Genomic DNA, 17,432 nt, shown 5'->3' with positions numbered 1-17,432 from the left:
CGGCATCTCCACCCTCACTTCACACTCAGTATACTCATTCTTTTATACGACTTCAAGTAGGGAAAATACGAGAAGGAGAGAAGGAAGAAAAGAGAATAGGAAGAGAGGTAAAGGACGGTGGACAAGGGAAGAATGGAGGGACAGAGGCAGGGAAGGAGGGAGGGAGGAAGATTGGAGGAGAAAATTTCAAAATTCCTCAAAACCATGAGCAGAGTCAGAGCTGAAGGGCTGGCCCAGGTTCTCACATCTGGGAGATGTCAGGGCCAGAGCAGGACAAGGGCTCTCCTGCCTCTCCCTTCTGCATTTTGTTCCTGTTATGGTGGGATAATGCTTAACATCAAATTGGAAATGGTTAGAACTCAGAGTTAACTATGCAGTCAATTTTTTTCTACTGTTTTCTTTTAAGATTTGCATGCAATATTTGAAATGCATCCACTGCCTCCCCTGATATTATCACTTCTCCAAGACAAAGACCAAGGAGTGTGGTCTTGCAAGCATGATGCCTCTGCCTGTAAAGCACTTGCCTTGCAATCACAAGGACCCGAGTTGAATTCCCATGACCCATGTGTGCCTGGAACACATAGAAACATGCCTAGCAGAATGGCTGAGTCTTGAGATCCCAGTGCTGAAGAGGATGAAACAGAGGGTCCCTGGGATTTACTAAAATGATAGTCTAGTCTAATTGGTGAGCTCCAGGCCAGTGAGAGAGCCTGTGTCAAAGAGGCAGATGGCTTTCCTGAGAATGACAACTGAGTTTGTCCTCTGACCTCTACATGCACATACACGTGTGCCTCCATGCCCATGTGCATCTGCATGCACACACGTGAGCACATGCACACACAAACACACACACACACACACACACACACACATTAAAAAAGAACAAGAAGTGTGAAGAGCAAATGGGTCTGTATGAAGCAACATGGACAGACACAAGGTGTCTCAGCCAGGACAGATTGACAAGACATGAGTCCTCCACTGACCAAGAAAGCAGGAGTGCTGTGTTTCAAAATGTTTTCTCGCCCATGAAAAAAAATAAACCTCTGATAAACCATAAATACTATACAGTTTATCAAACTGCATTTCTAATTTAAGGGAGTTTTATTTATTTCTCTGTTGCTCCTGTCAGTTCAGCTGTTGCTATCTTTGCACCACCACGGTGCTGAGTGTGGTAATCTCCATCGCTGTGGACAGAGATGCAGATGCTAAAATGGGAACGTTCTTGGCATCGGTGGGCAGTGGCTCAGCTCTCTTATTTTCTGTTTGCAGGCTATACAGTTCGATCCAGAAACTCACCTGCCTACTGTTACCGACACATGCACAGGCTGTACACTCTGCCTCAGCGTCTGCCCTATTATCGACTGTATCAGGATGGTTTCCAGGACAACACCTTATGAACCAAAGAGAGGCTTACCCTTAGCTGTGAAGCCAGTGTGTTAAGGTGATTTGGAGGGGAGTTGCTGTGAACCTTGATGTTACCGACACAGGCTGATCTTTAAACACAGCAATGAATAATCACTGGTCAGTTCTTTCCAAACTTTATAGCTATACGTATCTAATTTCCAAATAAATGTCTAAATTGGAAAGCAATGTCTAATGCTGGTGACCAATTAATGGTCATAAAATGGAATAATTCTTTTCGGAGGTAGCTGGTGAGTCGCTGCATACCAGTTAATTGGATGTGCTCCCTCAGTTGTCCACTGTGAAAAATTAACTTTTTCATGGCAATTAGTGTGACAATTTCTAAATTGCCCTATGCCATGCTCATTCTTTGCTTTCTAATTGTAAGTGAAATGAACTATTTTGGAACAAAGTACAATTTCATATACAGGAAACTGTTTCCAAGGAAACACTTTGTAATTAAAAATTACCTGTAATTTTGACACCATTTCTAAGGACATGTAATTAACTCCATTAAGAACAACCGAAGAAAGTCAAGTCATTATTTACTATGACAAGGGTAACAAAGCCTGAAAGAGAGTTTTCTAGAATTTTCTTAAGACCCCTTTTGCTGAAATAAGTCACTCTTTGGTGCAGGACACTGAAAGAGAGATTATTTCCTGACTAAAATGCTATTCACCATTCATGCCTGAAACAGGTGTCCAGACTGCTTAGGGATGGACCACATCTCATTTTTGTTTAAATACTGAAGCTATGTGCCTAATCAAATAAGATATTAGGATGGATGTCTGGTTAAGGCCATACTTTCACTGTGCACGAACTCTTCTGTCTGCTTTTCATAGTTACTTTCGGTAGGAGAGCAATTCATGTTCAAACAAGACTCAGGTTACACAGTACTGAGCCACAGACTTCACATTCAACAATGAAAGACATCATATCTGTAACTTATATATAATGAGAAGAGCCTTTCTGATTACTACTTTTTGCTTTGATGCTTACGTGATTTCAAAATTAATGAAATAGAAGTGTGCATTTTTGATATTGATAAATATTTTTTGATTTATTTTCATAATCAGTAAATAGCATCACATAACTTCGTTTATTCCTTCTTTATGGCACTTATTAATGTGAATCTATAGGAGGGAAATCAGAAAATGACAATCTGTGGCATATTTTCAGTGATAAATGTAAGAGCTAGGAGTGCATTTTGATAAACTCTGTATGATCAAATAATCACAAATAAAGTTTTATGATCTATTTTCAATGTAGTTTTCTGTTTCATTTTTTCCAAATGCACCTTCCCATCAGGTATTTACATTTTGACATTGGGCAGTTTCACATTGGTTCTACATAAAATTCCATTCAAATGCTGTATGTGTGTCAGTTAAAATTTAATGAAGAAAATGACAGTATTATTTTCAAATGCCCCCCTTCCTGCCACTCTTACCCCTATCCTCTACTGAATGCTGCTCTACTCAGCCAAAACACAATTTTCCCATAGACTTGACCAGACATCTTGAAGTGGTTCAAGGTAATGACTCTTGGGAAATGACCTTCCTACCTGAAGCTGCTGCCCATGCCATGGGAAACATGTATCACTCAATATTACTCTTCATAAAGTTACGTGGCATCAAGAATTTAGAAGAATGGAGTCCTTTAAGCTGTTGTCACACACACAAAAAGCATCTTCACTTTGGGAGTTGATAGTACTTGGCTAAGAGATGCAGTTATGGAGGAAAAAATACTGTAGAGCTACAGAGATGCCATGATATGTGATCAGTAAGCATGCATGTAAAAAGAGAGCAAGAGATTGGGTGCCCATGGGTGTGTATGCCTGTGTGTAGGTTTCAAATGTCAACCGCAGATGTCCCTCCAAAGCTCTCTACCTTACTTATTAATGCAGAGCTTCTCACTGAGGAATGGGACGTAGCTCTCACCATTACTCTGTTGACTTGCCAGTGAGCTCCAGGGATCCCCCTCCCTCCACCTCCCTGGTGCCAAGATTGCAAGCCTTTACACCATGACGAGCTTTTGACTTGTTTTCTGTGAGTGAAATTTGGGTCCTCAAATTTTTTTTGACGATCATTTATTTTACTGACTGCGCTACCTTCCTAACTCCTAGTAACTCCTTTTTTACTGTGGGAGTTGATTAATTCTGCAGAAATATAATGATAGATATTACATGCATGTATGCTGGAGTTCTCAAGATACTGCCTTCTAAGAAGGCATTCGGTCAGTACAGACCAAAGCACAGCTTCTGTGATCTCTCCTAAGAAAGAGAGCACACAGAGGTGTGATAGCTCATTCCTATTCTACTTTTGGAAACTATGAACAACCAAGGCATGGAGTTAGGCCTTAGCAACCCATGATTGAACACTGGTGTTGTTTCTGATTTACATTTCATTCTGGTATGTTCCCTCACTAGTGTGCACTGGACAACCTTTCTTATCCATGCTGTTTGTGAAAAATGTAATTTACTTTGGCCTGCAGAGAGACTCTGAGCAGAATAAGAGGGGAAAAAAATCTCATTTTCTATCCAGCGAGAAACCACAATACAGTGGTTCAAAAATGTATCTTTGTAGCTCTTCTGAGTAGAATACAGGACCAGATCAGAGAAACTGGTTAGTATTTCCTATCTAGTGTCTAAGAAATTATATGATGTCCTACACGTGTGGTAGCTAGTTTTATGAGTCAGCTTGGCTTGACAATAAGACCCTATATGTGATCAAACTTTTTGTTTAGGTTTATAATTAAATTGGTAGACCCTGAATAAAATTGTCTCCCAAAGCGTGAGAGGGCTCCATGTATGTGCCAAGGGCCTCAGTATAGCAAAGGCCCCCAGAAGGGAATTCCCCAGCACACAGCATTCATACTTCATTCTGACTCCTCATCAGACTGAGTCTGAACTTGAACTTGATTTTTCACAGTCTCCAGCCTCAGTGTTGCTCTACCAGTTGAACTCAGTGTGTCACCATAATCGTTTGAGTCCCATTGTTTCCATTTCCCTGCTGAAGAATGTGACATCTCATTGAAATATACAGTGATCAGGGGTGGGTGCTATCATTTCTTCTCAAAATAAATAAAGATATATTTTCTTATTCAATCTAAGTAACTTATTCGAAGTTTTCCTTCTAATTTGGTGTGTTTCTAAGTGCACTGGCTTACTTCCATTATTCCTCCTCCTGTTCATCTAGCCCTTCATTCACTCCACAAATATCAAATAGCCACACAGCACCAAGAACTTTAGAGATAAGGACGTGATACGCTATCAAATGATAGCTGTCCCGTCTTACCCATTTGGGTTGATATAACAAACTATGATAAACTGAATGGCTTGATGGAGGAGGGTTAACTGCCTATATGTTACTTTCATTGGTTAATAAAGAAACTGCCTTGGCTTTTGATAGGACAGCAGCTTAGATAGGTGGAGTAGACAGAACAGAATGCTGGGAGGAAGAAGGCAATGAGGCAGTCGCCATGACTCTCCTCTCCAAGACAGCTGCAGGTTAGAATCCTCCCGGTAAGCCACCACCTTGTGGTGCTACACAGATTATTAGAAATGGGTTAATCAAGATGTGAGAGTTAGCCAGTAACTAACTCTCTAGAGATAATGGACCAGGCAGTGTTTAAATGAATACAATTTGTGTGTTGTTACTTCCGGGGCTAAGCTAGCCTTGCGGGAGCCGGGTGGGTTGAAAAGCAGGCCTGCCTGCCCGCAGCTCCTCACTACAGAGCAGCGCCCAACGTGGTAACTAAATCCACTTAAAAACCTGAGAGGGCTTAAAATAACAACAACCAAAACTAAAAGTGAGTTTAACACAGATTCTGCTGTTTGCTAGGACGTGCAGTAGAGAGATTTCCTCTTTCAGCAATAGCGGGGGGGGGGGGGGGGGGGGGGGGGGAAACGCGGCTTCCTGGGCCCTGCCTCTCCGGCTATGGAGCATTTCTGGGCCCAGATGTTTGTGTTCCCGCTCGGGTTTGGGGAAAATACTCTGAGACCATGCCAATGGCTCAGAGCTCCCTGCCTGCACTGGGGCAGACTGCAAGCTCAGGCTTAGGCAGCCTGGAGAGCATGGCGGATTCCTGCCGCCATACAGAAAGATGCTTGCAGGCTGTGCAGTGCTCTGCGCACCAGATTTGGCTGTAACTTGGATGAAAAGAGTTTCTGTGCTGCACGCTCAGTCTCAGAATTAAACTGTTGAGTGCAGGTCCAATGTGGACCAACTGTGTGCAGTTCTGAGGTTGGAGGGGCTTTGGCTCTGCTCCACCAGGCTAAACTGTGCTGACCTCAGGGAGGAACGATCATAATTATCATAATAAAAGCGCAGTTAAGGTTTAGACTGGAAATAGGCAGTACCGTATTACCTCTACATGGCACAACTTAAGTTTTCAAGAAGTGCTTAACATTTTAAGAAATGCTCCTGGATAATAAAGAATTACAGATTCACAATAGGACAGATTCAGACATAAAAGACCTCTAAATGGGTCACAGTGTTGGTTGAGTGTATGTAGGCTTGGGAGAGAGAAGAAAAGGAATATAGAGAATAAAGTTAATGTCTTAAAAAAAAAGGGTAAAGTCTTTAAAGAGACAGAGTACAGATAGTTATAGATTAAAAGAAATAAAGGAAAATAAGCCACGTAAAAATGAAAAATTCACAGAGTCTGGATTATGTACATTGTGTTTTCTTTAAAATTTTTGACTGTGAAGGAGCTAAGTACAGAGAGACATTTCATTATATGGGCTGCCAAGCTAAACCAGAATGGATATCATAAGGGTATTATGATTTCAGAATTTGGGTCTAAGGATATGATGCTTTGGAGAAGGTCTTCTTATGTTTTCACAGAGGATGAGACCCTATGGATTGCTTCTATCCCAATATGGTATGATAGACCACGCCCTCCTGAAAGGTTGCTGTAAACACCCTCAAAAAATTACTTCATTCAACTGCCAACTGAGATGAACCTAGCACACAGGTTTTGCCATGAAAGACCTGATTAACAGCGCCCCCATACAGCAGGAAGAAGTTTGGAGAAAAATAACAACATCCATATTCCCAGATATTGTTTATAAATGTTCTTTTACATTTAAATGGGGATATGATATAGGTATGAATAATTTGCATTGGTATAAATCTTGACTTATTGATACAAGTTTAAGGTCAAATTTGTTATATGTATATGTATTTCTGATCTTGATTAAGGTATTATGATTATGTAGTTCATTTAAAAATGTAATGTATAATTAGAAAATGTAAATTGTTAATGGATAATCATTAATAATTAGGCTTGTAGTCATGTTATATTTTCTAGATATATAGAGATATATTTCAGTTAGATAGGCATTCTTCATATCTTTCAAAGACTGCAGAATATGGCATTTAATGTTTTAATAACTTAGGGCTTTTCATGACAATGAGACACGTCTGCTCCTGGAGCACCTGCTACTTCAAGAGGAAAATGGGCATCGAAGAGGCTCCTTATGGAGTTTGATAGCCATCTGGGCAAGAAACTGCTCTTGCCTGGACTGTTGCATAAACTGGACACAGAGAACCCACAGAGAGATGACTAAAGGTGAGATGGTCTTTCAGGGTTCCTGATTCATGAATGAGTCTACGAGACATTCTGCAGGACACAGTAGATAGTGACTGAACTGCCTTTGAAATTTCCTGCTTCATGGAAATGTCTGCTGGATACTAAGGGCCGGAAGGCCAAAGAGGGATGCCCCAACGGTACAGAGGAACTTTGGGTGGCTGTCCAGGCAGCGAGCTGTCTCTGTCATTTCTAGAGTTTTGGAAGTTGCTTATTTCTTGTTTGCTTAGGTGATATTATATCCTTCTGGAGTCTTTGATGGAGTTGAAGTATGGTTAGTTATAGTTTTCCTTAGTTATGATAAAAGATAAAGTAGATATAAATATTGTAACTGTATTTCTTGCTTGATAACTGTTTTGTTGTATGTAATTTTGCTATGTTAATGTTAAAGCCTTTCATTTTGTTTAAACAGAAAAAGGGGAAATGATGGAGGAGGGTTAACTGTCTATGTGTTACTTTCATTGGTTAATAAAGAAACTGCCTTGGCCTTTTTGATAGGCCAGCCCTTAGGTGGGTGGAGTAGACAGAAACTGAATTGTGGGAGAAAGAAAGCAGAGGCAGTCAGTTACCATGATTCTCCTCTCCGAGAGCTGCAGGTTAGAATCCTCCTGGTAAGCCACCACCTCGTGGTGCTACACAGATTATTAGAAATGGGTTAATCAAGATGTGAGAGTTAGCTAGTAACTAACTCTCTAGAGATAATGGGCCAGGCAGTGTTTAAATGAATACAATATGTGTGTTGTTATTTCCGGGGCTAAGCTAGCCGTGCGGGAGCCGGGCGGGATGAAAAGCAGGCCTGCCCACAGCTCCTCACTACAATGGCTCACAAACAACAGAAAACTATTCTTGCTATTCTGGAGAACACAGAAGTCTAAAATCAAAGTGTCAACATAGTTAACAGCTGGCCAGAACCAACCAGCCTTCTAGTTCATAAATGTAACCTTTCACTGTAGCTTTGAATGGTAGAAAGCATGAATAATCCCAGTGGGGCTTCTTGTTAGAGTGCTCATCCCAGATATGAATGCTTCACCCTCAGAACCTAAACACCTCTTGCAAAACCTGATACCCTGAAACTATCTCCTTAGAGATTCTAGTTTCATTTTATGCATTTGTAAGAGACACAATCAGACAGTTCTACTCCCCAGATTCAAAGCATTCGTCGTGTGCAATGGACAAAGACTTATAACAATGTTATGCTACATGTGGCAGTAAGTGCTGGGAAAATAATCAGGAGAGAAGAGACATCAGAAGCATGTGCTCTTGACAAGGTGACAGTAAAGCCAGTTTTTGAGTTTATAAAATAGAAAATATGGAGTAAAAGAAGGGCATCTCAAGGAGTGGGACTACCAAAGGCCCAGTGGGAGAAAAGGCTAGGATGTTCAGAAAAACATAAGAACTTGGAATGAGCTAGAACTAAACAAACATGGAGCTGGGATAAGGCAAAAACTGGTACATATTACATTAGGATCTTTGAAGAAATCAGAGTTTGCAGTCTCTCCATTCTTTCAAAATTATGAAGTATCTTCCATATGCTAAACACTTAAACCCGTCTGTGATTCAAGCGGTGAACAAGGCCGGTATAAGTGCTGCCTTACTGAGCTTCTATCTCAGTAAATCACATGACATCAAGAAAGGAATGAAACAGAATATGGACATTAATGTTTAATTGAGTGAGTGGTTCTGTCTCCAGGACCCAGGGCTGAGGAGGAGCCAGACACATGGTGAAAAGAGGAGAGAGGATTCCAGAAAGAAACAAGCACAAAGATCATGAAGTATTCAAATTATCAAAAGAGTAAATGGACGTAAAGAAAGAGAAGGGGATTCATAGGCATCTGTAAGAATCCTGGGTGTAAGCAGGTGTCCCTTAAGGTCTCTCCCCCTCCCCCACCCTGGTGGTGGCACTCCAGTTAATGTCTACACCTTTGCTTCTGACCTAGACTCCTGTTGAAGTACCTGGCCACCTACAATGTTCAGGAATTTCAAACTCCAAACGACAAAATAAAAACAGCTATTTCTGCCATGTTTGATATTGCTTGCTCACTTCCAGTAAATCACAGTATCTTGACAATTTGACCCCAAATATCTTTCCTAAGCCCTTCTCTGACTTGCCGTTCGAAGAACTCCCGTGACTCCTTCCACCCTTATGCAGTGTGATGGTTAACACTGCCAATGTGATAGGATCGATGATCACCTAAATGACAACCTCCAGGCATGTATGAGTGAGTTTCTAGACTCTGAGCTGAGAAGATCCATTCCGAATGTGCACAACCCTGATCCATGAACTGGGATCCTGAACTTAAATAAAAGAGGGAATGCAAAGAGAACATCAACATTCGTTTCTTCCTGCTTGCCTGCTGCTGAAGATACACTGCGACAAGTTGCCTCACAAGCCTGCCACCAAGCCTTCCACACCAGGATGGAGTGTAACTCTCCTTAAACTATACTCAGAAATAGACCTGCCTCAGTTAGGGTTTCTATTGCAGTGATGAACTACCACATCCAAGGCAACTTGAGGAGGAAAGGGTTTATTTCAGTTCATACTTACAGGTGAGGGAAATCAAGGTAAAAACTCAAATAGAGCAGAAACCTGGAGTCAGGAGCAGAGGCCTTGGAGCAGTGCTGCTCAGTGACTTGCTCCTCATGGTTTGTTCAACCTGTTTTCTTAGAAAAAAAACACAAGTCCAGTGATGGCATCGGCTACAATGGGCTAGGCACCCCCTACTGACCACTAATTAAGAAAATGTCTTACAGTGGGGAATTAGAGAGGCATTTCCACAGTTACGGCTCCCTCCTCTCTGATGACTTTAGCTTGTGTCAAGCTGACATAAAACTAGCCATCACAGACCATTCCTCTCCTAAGTATTTCTTAATCACAGAAATAAGAGAACTCATACTCACCGTAGCTGACTTTTGTCTGGCATACTAGACAAATTATGTCCTAATAGTCCTTGTCAGCACCATGACAAGACTCTCAAACTTCTCCATGGTAACAACTGCAAATGAAAGTCTAGGAAGGCTCTCACTGACATTTCCACCGTATATGACTTGATCCATCCCTGAGCTCTACTCAATGAGAAATTTCTGTAGTTTATAAGACTCTCACTGTCCTATAATTTCATAGAACCCTAAAAACTCAAGCCTCAACTTCTTCTTTCTGTTTGTTTTTTAAGACATGGTTTTAGCTGTCCTGGAACTCACTCTATAGACCAGGCTGGCCTCAAACTCACAGAGATCTCCATGACTCTGTCTCCCAAGTGCTGGGTTTACTGATATGCACCACCACCCCTGGCCATAAAGACTCAAATTCTAACCCATAAAATAGCTGCTTAAACAATTTTATCATCTTCCTAAGATCATTATAGGATAGAAAGAAAACATGGAAATTGAATGTCTTACTGAATGTATATTCATTTTTTATTCTGGTTTAAGAAAAGCACTCTTTGTATGATGTCTTGAAATAAAGAAATTGTGCTGAAGATACGGCTAACTCAGTAAGGTAATGGAAGTGCAAACATAAAGACCTAAGGTGTTGCCCTCAAAGCCCAACTAAACCAATGTCAGACTTGATGAAAGTCACTTGCAGTTACAGCCCTGAGGAGGCAGAGATGACAGATCTCTGGGGCTCACTGGCCAACCGTCTTAGCCTATTTGGTGAACTCCAGGTCAGTCGGAAAACCTGTCTTAAAATGAAGATGGACAGTACTAGAAAAATGACACCAGAGGTTGATACAGGGACACATCTGTGCATATTCACATGCACATACACAGACATACACACACAGACACACATACACACACACATGCACACACACGCTCATGTTCATACCCAAAGTAACTTTTGAATATAAACATAGTCCTCAGTGTAGTGTGATTGTAAGATCAAAATGTTTATGCCAAAGTTTGTTGTAAATCCTGCTTTTTGCCTCTTTAATAAGAATCTAAAAAGATTAGCATGTCTTTAAAAAGTTTATACTAGTGTTAATCTCATCAGGTCATACTTTGCAGGGACTAGAGAATTTCAACAGTAACATTATAAAGCTTGGCATCATTAAGACATTATATAGTATTGCTGTGTGAGACAAGCAGGGACTTATTTTATATTAAGCACCCTAGTGAAAGCTTTGTGATTACAATAAAATCACTTCAAAATATATGCTGACTTTGTACAACATTAAGGAAAAAACATTATGTGTAGAAGTTAAGAATGTTTATATATATACACATGTGTATGTATATATGTATACATTTTTAAATTCAGGAAAAGAATTTCTAGCATTGTTTTAAAATTCCCTTGACAAAAACAAATGCAAAATGGAAATGTAAAAAGGACTTCTCATTTAACCACACAGTAACTTAGTCATATAGGGGTTATTAGTCCCATTTCATAAAAACAAGACTTAGAGAGTTTCTATATCCTCCCCAAGAGAATGTGGCTTGTATCTGTATCCAGCTCTCTGTCATTGTCTGCTGATAGACCGCAGTGCACACTTGGTACTTCACACAAGGTGCTGGTAACACATGAATAGATGCTCCTCTTGACTTACACAGAGGCGGTAAGAGCCTGGTGGCACTGTCTACTGAGTGCCGGAAGTTGGATATGTTAACTAGATCCCCAAGCCTCCATTGTCTCCTCTATAAAATAGAACACGTACCTGCTTTCCACCTACTATGCTAGATGTGATTGGCATTGCTGTTATTTATGGATTTGGAATTTCAAATATGCTTTTTTAAAACCATAAGCTGCTTTTGTCAGATTCACATGAAGATGTCAGAACTTCTGAACTGGCATTTGTCACAGCCCCATGGATGAATGCAGTGGAATGACAAAGAGTGCTTTTGCTTTGTTTTGTTTTAAAAATGGGTGAATTGGGGGCAGAATGGACAGTGAGAATAATGAAAGAGATTTCATGATGGGGGAGTCATTTTGGAGTTAGGGAGAAACTTGGTGCCAAGGAAACACCCAGGAATCCACACGGATGACCCCAGCTAAGACTCCCAGCAATAGTGAAGAAAGTGACCAAACTGGTCTTCTCCTGTAATCAGATTGGTGACTACCTTAATTGTCATCATAGAGCTTTCAACCAGTAACTGATGGAAGCAGATGTAGAGATCCATAGTCAAGTTTTGGACCAAGCTCCAGGAGTTCTGTTGAAGAGAGAGGGGAAGGATTGTGCAATTTGGGGGCAAGGATCGAGTGCCAAGATCATGACAGGGAAACACAGTGAGAGTGTGTCTTGAGCTAGTGGGAGTTCATCAACTCTGGACCGTCAGCTAGGGAGCCTGCACACGACCAACCGAGGCCCTGTGCTTGTGGGTTACAGTTGTGTAGCTTGGTCAGTTTGTAGGGCCTCTAGCAGTGGGATCAGTACCTGTCTCTGGAACTTGAATTGACTTTTGGGAATATAATCCTCATGCTAGGTTGCTTCCCTCAACCTTGATGCAGGGGGAGGAGTTTGGTCCTGCCTCAATTTCATGTGCCATGTTTTGCTGACTCCCACAGAAGCCAGCCCGTTTCTGAATGGAGACAGAGAAGGAGTGAATGGGGGTAGGGATAGAAGGGAGGTGGGTGGAGGGGAAGGGAAAAGAAGAGGGAGGGGAAATTGCGGCAGGTATGTAAAATAAACAGAAAAAATAATAAAAAAAATAGGAGTAGCCTCAAATTGTTCTATACAATGAAAGCAGAAGGAACATTACCAAACTCTTTTTATGAGGCTACAATTACCCTGATACACAAACTTTATAAAGACATTATTAAGAAAGAGAATTAGAGACCAATCTCACTCATGAACATTGATGCAAAAATACTCAATAAAATACTGGCAAACCGAATCCAAGAACATATCAGAAAAATCATCTACCATGATCAAGTCAGCTTCATCCCAGAGATGCAGGGATGGTTCAACATACAAAAATCTGTCAATGCAATCCATCAAATAAACAAGCTGAAAAAGCCCCACATGATCATCTCATTAGATGCTGAAAAAAAAAACTTTGGCAAAATACAACATCCCTTCATGTTAAAGGTCTTGGAGAGAGCAGGGATACAAGGAACATACTTAAACATTATGAAGGCAATATACAGCAAGCCAACAGCCAACATCAAACCAAATGGAGAAAAACTGAAAACAATCTCACTAAAACTAAGAACAAGAGAAGGTTGTCCACTATTTCCACATATAGTGTTTGAAATTCTAGCTAGAGAAATAAGACACCAAAAGGAGATTAAGGAGATACAAATCAGAAAATATGCAGTCAAACTCTTATTATTTGCTGATCATATGATACTTTACATGAGTGACACCAAAAATTCTGCCAAGGAACTTCTACAACTCATAAACACCTTCAGTAATGTAGCAGGATACAAGATTAACTCAAAAAATCAGTAGCCCTCCTGTACACAGATGATAAATGGACTGAAAAAGAAATTAGAGAAACATCACCCTTCACCATAGCCACAAATAACATAAAGTATCTCTGAATAACTTTAACTAAACAAGTGGAAGACCTGTATAAGAAGAACCTTAAATCATTGAAGAAAGAAATTGAAGAAGACACCAGAAAATGGAAAGATCTCACATGCTCTTGGGTAGGTAGAATTAATATGGTAAAAATGGCAATCTTACCAAAAGCCATCTACATTGTCAATGTCATGCCAATCAAAATCTCAGCAAAATTCTTCACAGACATCAGAAGAAAAATACTCAATTTCATACAGAAAAGCAAAAAACCTAGGATAGCCAAAAAAATCCTGTGCAATAAAGAAGCTTCTGGAAGCATCACAATCCCTGACTTCAACTACAGAGCTACAGTACTGAAAACAGACTGATATTGGCATAAAAACAGACAGGAGGACCAGTGGAACTGAATCGAAAACCAGGATATCAGTCCATACACCTATGAACACATGATTTTTGACAAAGAAGCAAAAAATATAAAATGGAAAAAAAGCATATTCAACAAATGGTGCTAGCATAACTGGATATCAGTATGTAAAAGAATGAAAATAGATCCGTATCTATTGCCATGCACAAAACTCAAGTCCAAATGGATCAAAGACCTTAACATAAAGTCAGCCACACTGAACCTCATAGAATAGAAAGTGGGAAGTACACTTGAACACATCAGCACAGGAAATTACTTCCTAAATATAAACCCAGTAGCACAGACACTGAGGGAAAAAAATAACAAAATGGGCCTCCTGAAACTGAGAAGCTTCTGTAAAGCAAAGGACACAGTCAACAAGACAAAATGGCAGCCTACAGAATGGGAAAGGATCTTCACCAGCCCCACACTGGATGGAAGGCTTATCTCCAAAATGTCAAAGTACTCAAGAAACTGGTCATCAAAAGAATAAATACTTTTTTAAAAAAAAAGTATGATACAGACCTAAACAGAGAACTCTCAACAAATATATCTAAAATGGTTGAAAGATACTTAAAGAAATGCTCAACATCTTAGTCATCAGAGAAATGCAAATCAAAACAACTCTGAAATTCCACCTTATACCTGTAAGGATGGCCAAATCAAAATCACTAATTGCAACTTATACTGGAGAGGATGCAGAGTAGAGGGAACACTCGTCATTGCTGGTGGGAATGCAAACTGGTACATCCCCTCTGGATATCAGTGTGATGATTTCTCAAAAAATTAGGAAGCAACCTTCCTCAAGACCCAGCAATACCACTTTTGGGTATATACCCAAAGGATGCTCAATCATACCACAAGGACATGTTCATAGTAGAATTGTTTGGCATAGTCAGAATCTGGAAACAACCTAAATTCTCCTAGACTGAAGAATGGATAAGGAAAATGTGATACATTTACACAATGGAGTACTATACAGTAGGAAAAATAATGACATCTTGAAACTTGCGGGCAAATAGATGGATCTAGAAAACATTATATTGAATAAGGTAATCCAGACCAAAAAAGTCAAATATCATATGTACTCACTTATAAGTGGCTTTTAGACATAAAGCAAAGGAAAACCAGCCTACAGTTCACGATCCCAGAGAACCTAGACAACAAAGGTGATCCTAAGAGAGACATACATGGATCTAAACAACATGGGACCTAGAAAAAGACAAGATCTCCTGAGTAAATTTGGAGCATGGGGACCATGGGAGAGGGTAGAAGGGAAGGGGAGAGAAAGGAAGGAATGTGGAGAAAAATATATAACTCAATAAAAACAATTTTAAAAACAAGAGTAAAGCAACCCATTCCAACAAAACAGCTCTAGTAATAATATATAGCATGTATATTATTTATGAAGTCAAATGTGACTAGGACAAATGTGTGTACAAAATATGTCTATGGAAAATATAAATAAATATAAAATAGTCTTATTCTGCATTCTCAATGTGTGAGTTATTTACTTCCATGTGACAGACTGAGAAGGGAAAACAAAATTGTATGTGTGAGAAGAACTTCATTTGAAGCTTAGTAAACTTGACTCTTAGGAGATGCCTTTCCAGTTGGATTTGTGTGTGTGTGTGTGTGTGTGTGTGTGTGTGTCTCTATTTTGAACTAATATGGTATTTAAGGTTGCACTATTCACTTTTATTTAACTTTAGGCCTGACAAAAATCATATGATAATGTTATCTGAAAGGCATTGCTCTTAGCGGTGAGCTTGCTACATGGCAGGGTCTGGTTTACTTTTACCCTCTGAAGTTAATCCAATTAACAGGGAAGCTATTAGATTCACTAGTATCTGCCCAGAGCTAAAACATTTTCCTGTTTCTCACAGATGCGCACGATTCCAGAAACAACCTGCCAAGTGAAATTTGGATCTGGTCCTTAATGACTCTGGGATGCCCTTGTCGTCAATAACTTTCCCTTTTGTTAATTGATATGGCCATTCTTATGGAATAATATGCATTCTTTCCTTAAATGTTAAGAATTACAAACAACATCCTTAAGTTGGATGGTCTCATTGGAAACGTGATATAATCTATACAGCTTATTAACCTTCATGGTACCTCCCCTTGTGTCTGTATTTACTACCCTTACATGTACTATAAACTACTGTGTTATAAAGGAGTCCAAGTCATTTTATCACTGGCTGAGAGTCAATAGCACTGAGTCATGCAGATTTAAGGATCCACACCATTATTTACCTACAGATTTTATTTACTTCTTTTCCCTACGGTGTCTTCTGCTCTCTCTAAGAGGCTTCTGTGTCATCCTGCCTTCCTGTCAGCCTGACCGCCTGATTCTACTATCACTGACAAATTCACAGTTAGAGATTAGAGGTTGCTTTCAAAGATTTGCATTAATCAGCAGTTAATAGATCAAGATTTCCTTTCTTACCAATAATTTTCCTTTAGGAGACTCTATTGAGCACGTGACTTCTGTGCCTCGAAGGTGTAGTCTTATCTGTCTTTCACAGCTTTCTTTGGAATCCGTCCCCTTGGTACTTAGGCATATGTCTAAGATATATCAGCAAATAGATGAACACATATACATAGCTATTAAAATTTAAGAATAGGAAAAAGACTAGATCAGAATATTTTTCTTAAAATATAAGGATCTGAAGGGAAGATACGAAACTGTCAATTCACTTTTTGCTTACTTCTTCCATTTTAAGACAGGCATTTGAGGAAAAGAGAAAGGGACTAAAGGACTTGGGACAAGAGTTCAGGAAACTGGTCATGAATATATTAATACTCTATCTTCTGTTTTGCGGCATTTGGGCAACTACGTCTTGTATGCTTTATATGATCTAATGTTTTACAGGACTGTGGCTGGCACATTAAAGAGCTTATCATTGCCGTGACAAAATACCTGAGATGAGCGGCCTACAAGGATGAAGGACTGATTTTTGCTCTCAGTCTCAAAGATTTTAGTTCATGACTATTTGTTTCTATCAGTGTTGGGCCCTGATGGGACAGGGCATCTCAGCAAAATGGTGTGTCTGTTTACATGACTGCTGGGAAAGCAGGGAGAGGGAGAAGAAGGAGGAGGCAAGAGATAATCACAATCCAAATATTCTCTTGAAAGACCTTTCCTCCTTCGACTAGAATCCCACCTCTTAAAGTCTCCACCTCCTATCAATAGAGTACCCAGTTGGTAAATGGTTAGCTCAAATGTCTTTGACTTAAGAGTCAAAACTCATTGACGAATATATGAGGTTGGTTGAAAGTAGGAATGATAGTTTGTTTCTGTTTGAGATTAGAAGCAAAAATAATTATGTAACAATCCAGAGTCTGTCCAACAATCATACTGTTGAGTTCAACCTAGCAACAGGGACTCAATTTTCCCCTGAGCTGCCATTTCAGTAGTGGGAGATGATGACCCCATAAACCTTATTTAACTCCAGATTTCTAGGAAATGACCTAAACCAAAATGCCCAGAAAACAAACTAACCACAAACATTCCACTCTTCCCTGATTGATTGTCACTAAACAGGGGCAGAACTGCAAACCTCAAAGGCTTCCCAATA

General features: G+C 39.9%; 1 protein-coding gene across 1 annotated transcript in view; it reads left to right on the top strand.

Moving 5' to 3' along the window:
- Nucleotides 1-2,665, top strand: part of Dpyd (dihydropyrimidine dehydrogenase) — an 801,706-nt gene extending 799,041 nt beyond the window's left edge. The window contains exon 23 of the mRNA XM_087897615.1: nucleotides 1,270-2,665. Within this exon, the coding sequence (XP_087753741.1) occupies nucleotides 1,270-1,440 (171 nt within the window). The 3' untranslated portion in view covers nucleotides 1,441-2,665. The remainder of the gene's footprint in view (nucleotides 1-1,269) is intronic.
- The last annotated feature ends 14,767 nt before the right edge of the window (nucleotides 2,666-17,432 follow it).

Source organism: Myodes glareolus, chromosome 17 (genome assembly GCF_982192425.1).
Source record: "Myodes glareolus chromosome 17, mMyoGla1.1, whole genome shotgun sequence".
Lineage (NCBI taxonomy): Eukaryota > Metazoa > Chordata > Mammalia > Rodentia > Cricetidae > Myodes > Myodes glareolus.
Note: the sequence above shows the minus strand (reverse complement) of the source record. Positions and strands in the feature narration are given on the sequence as shown.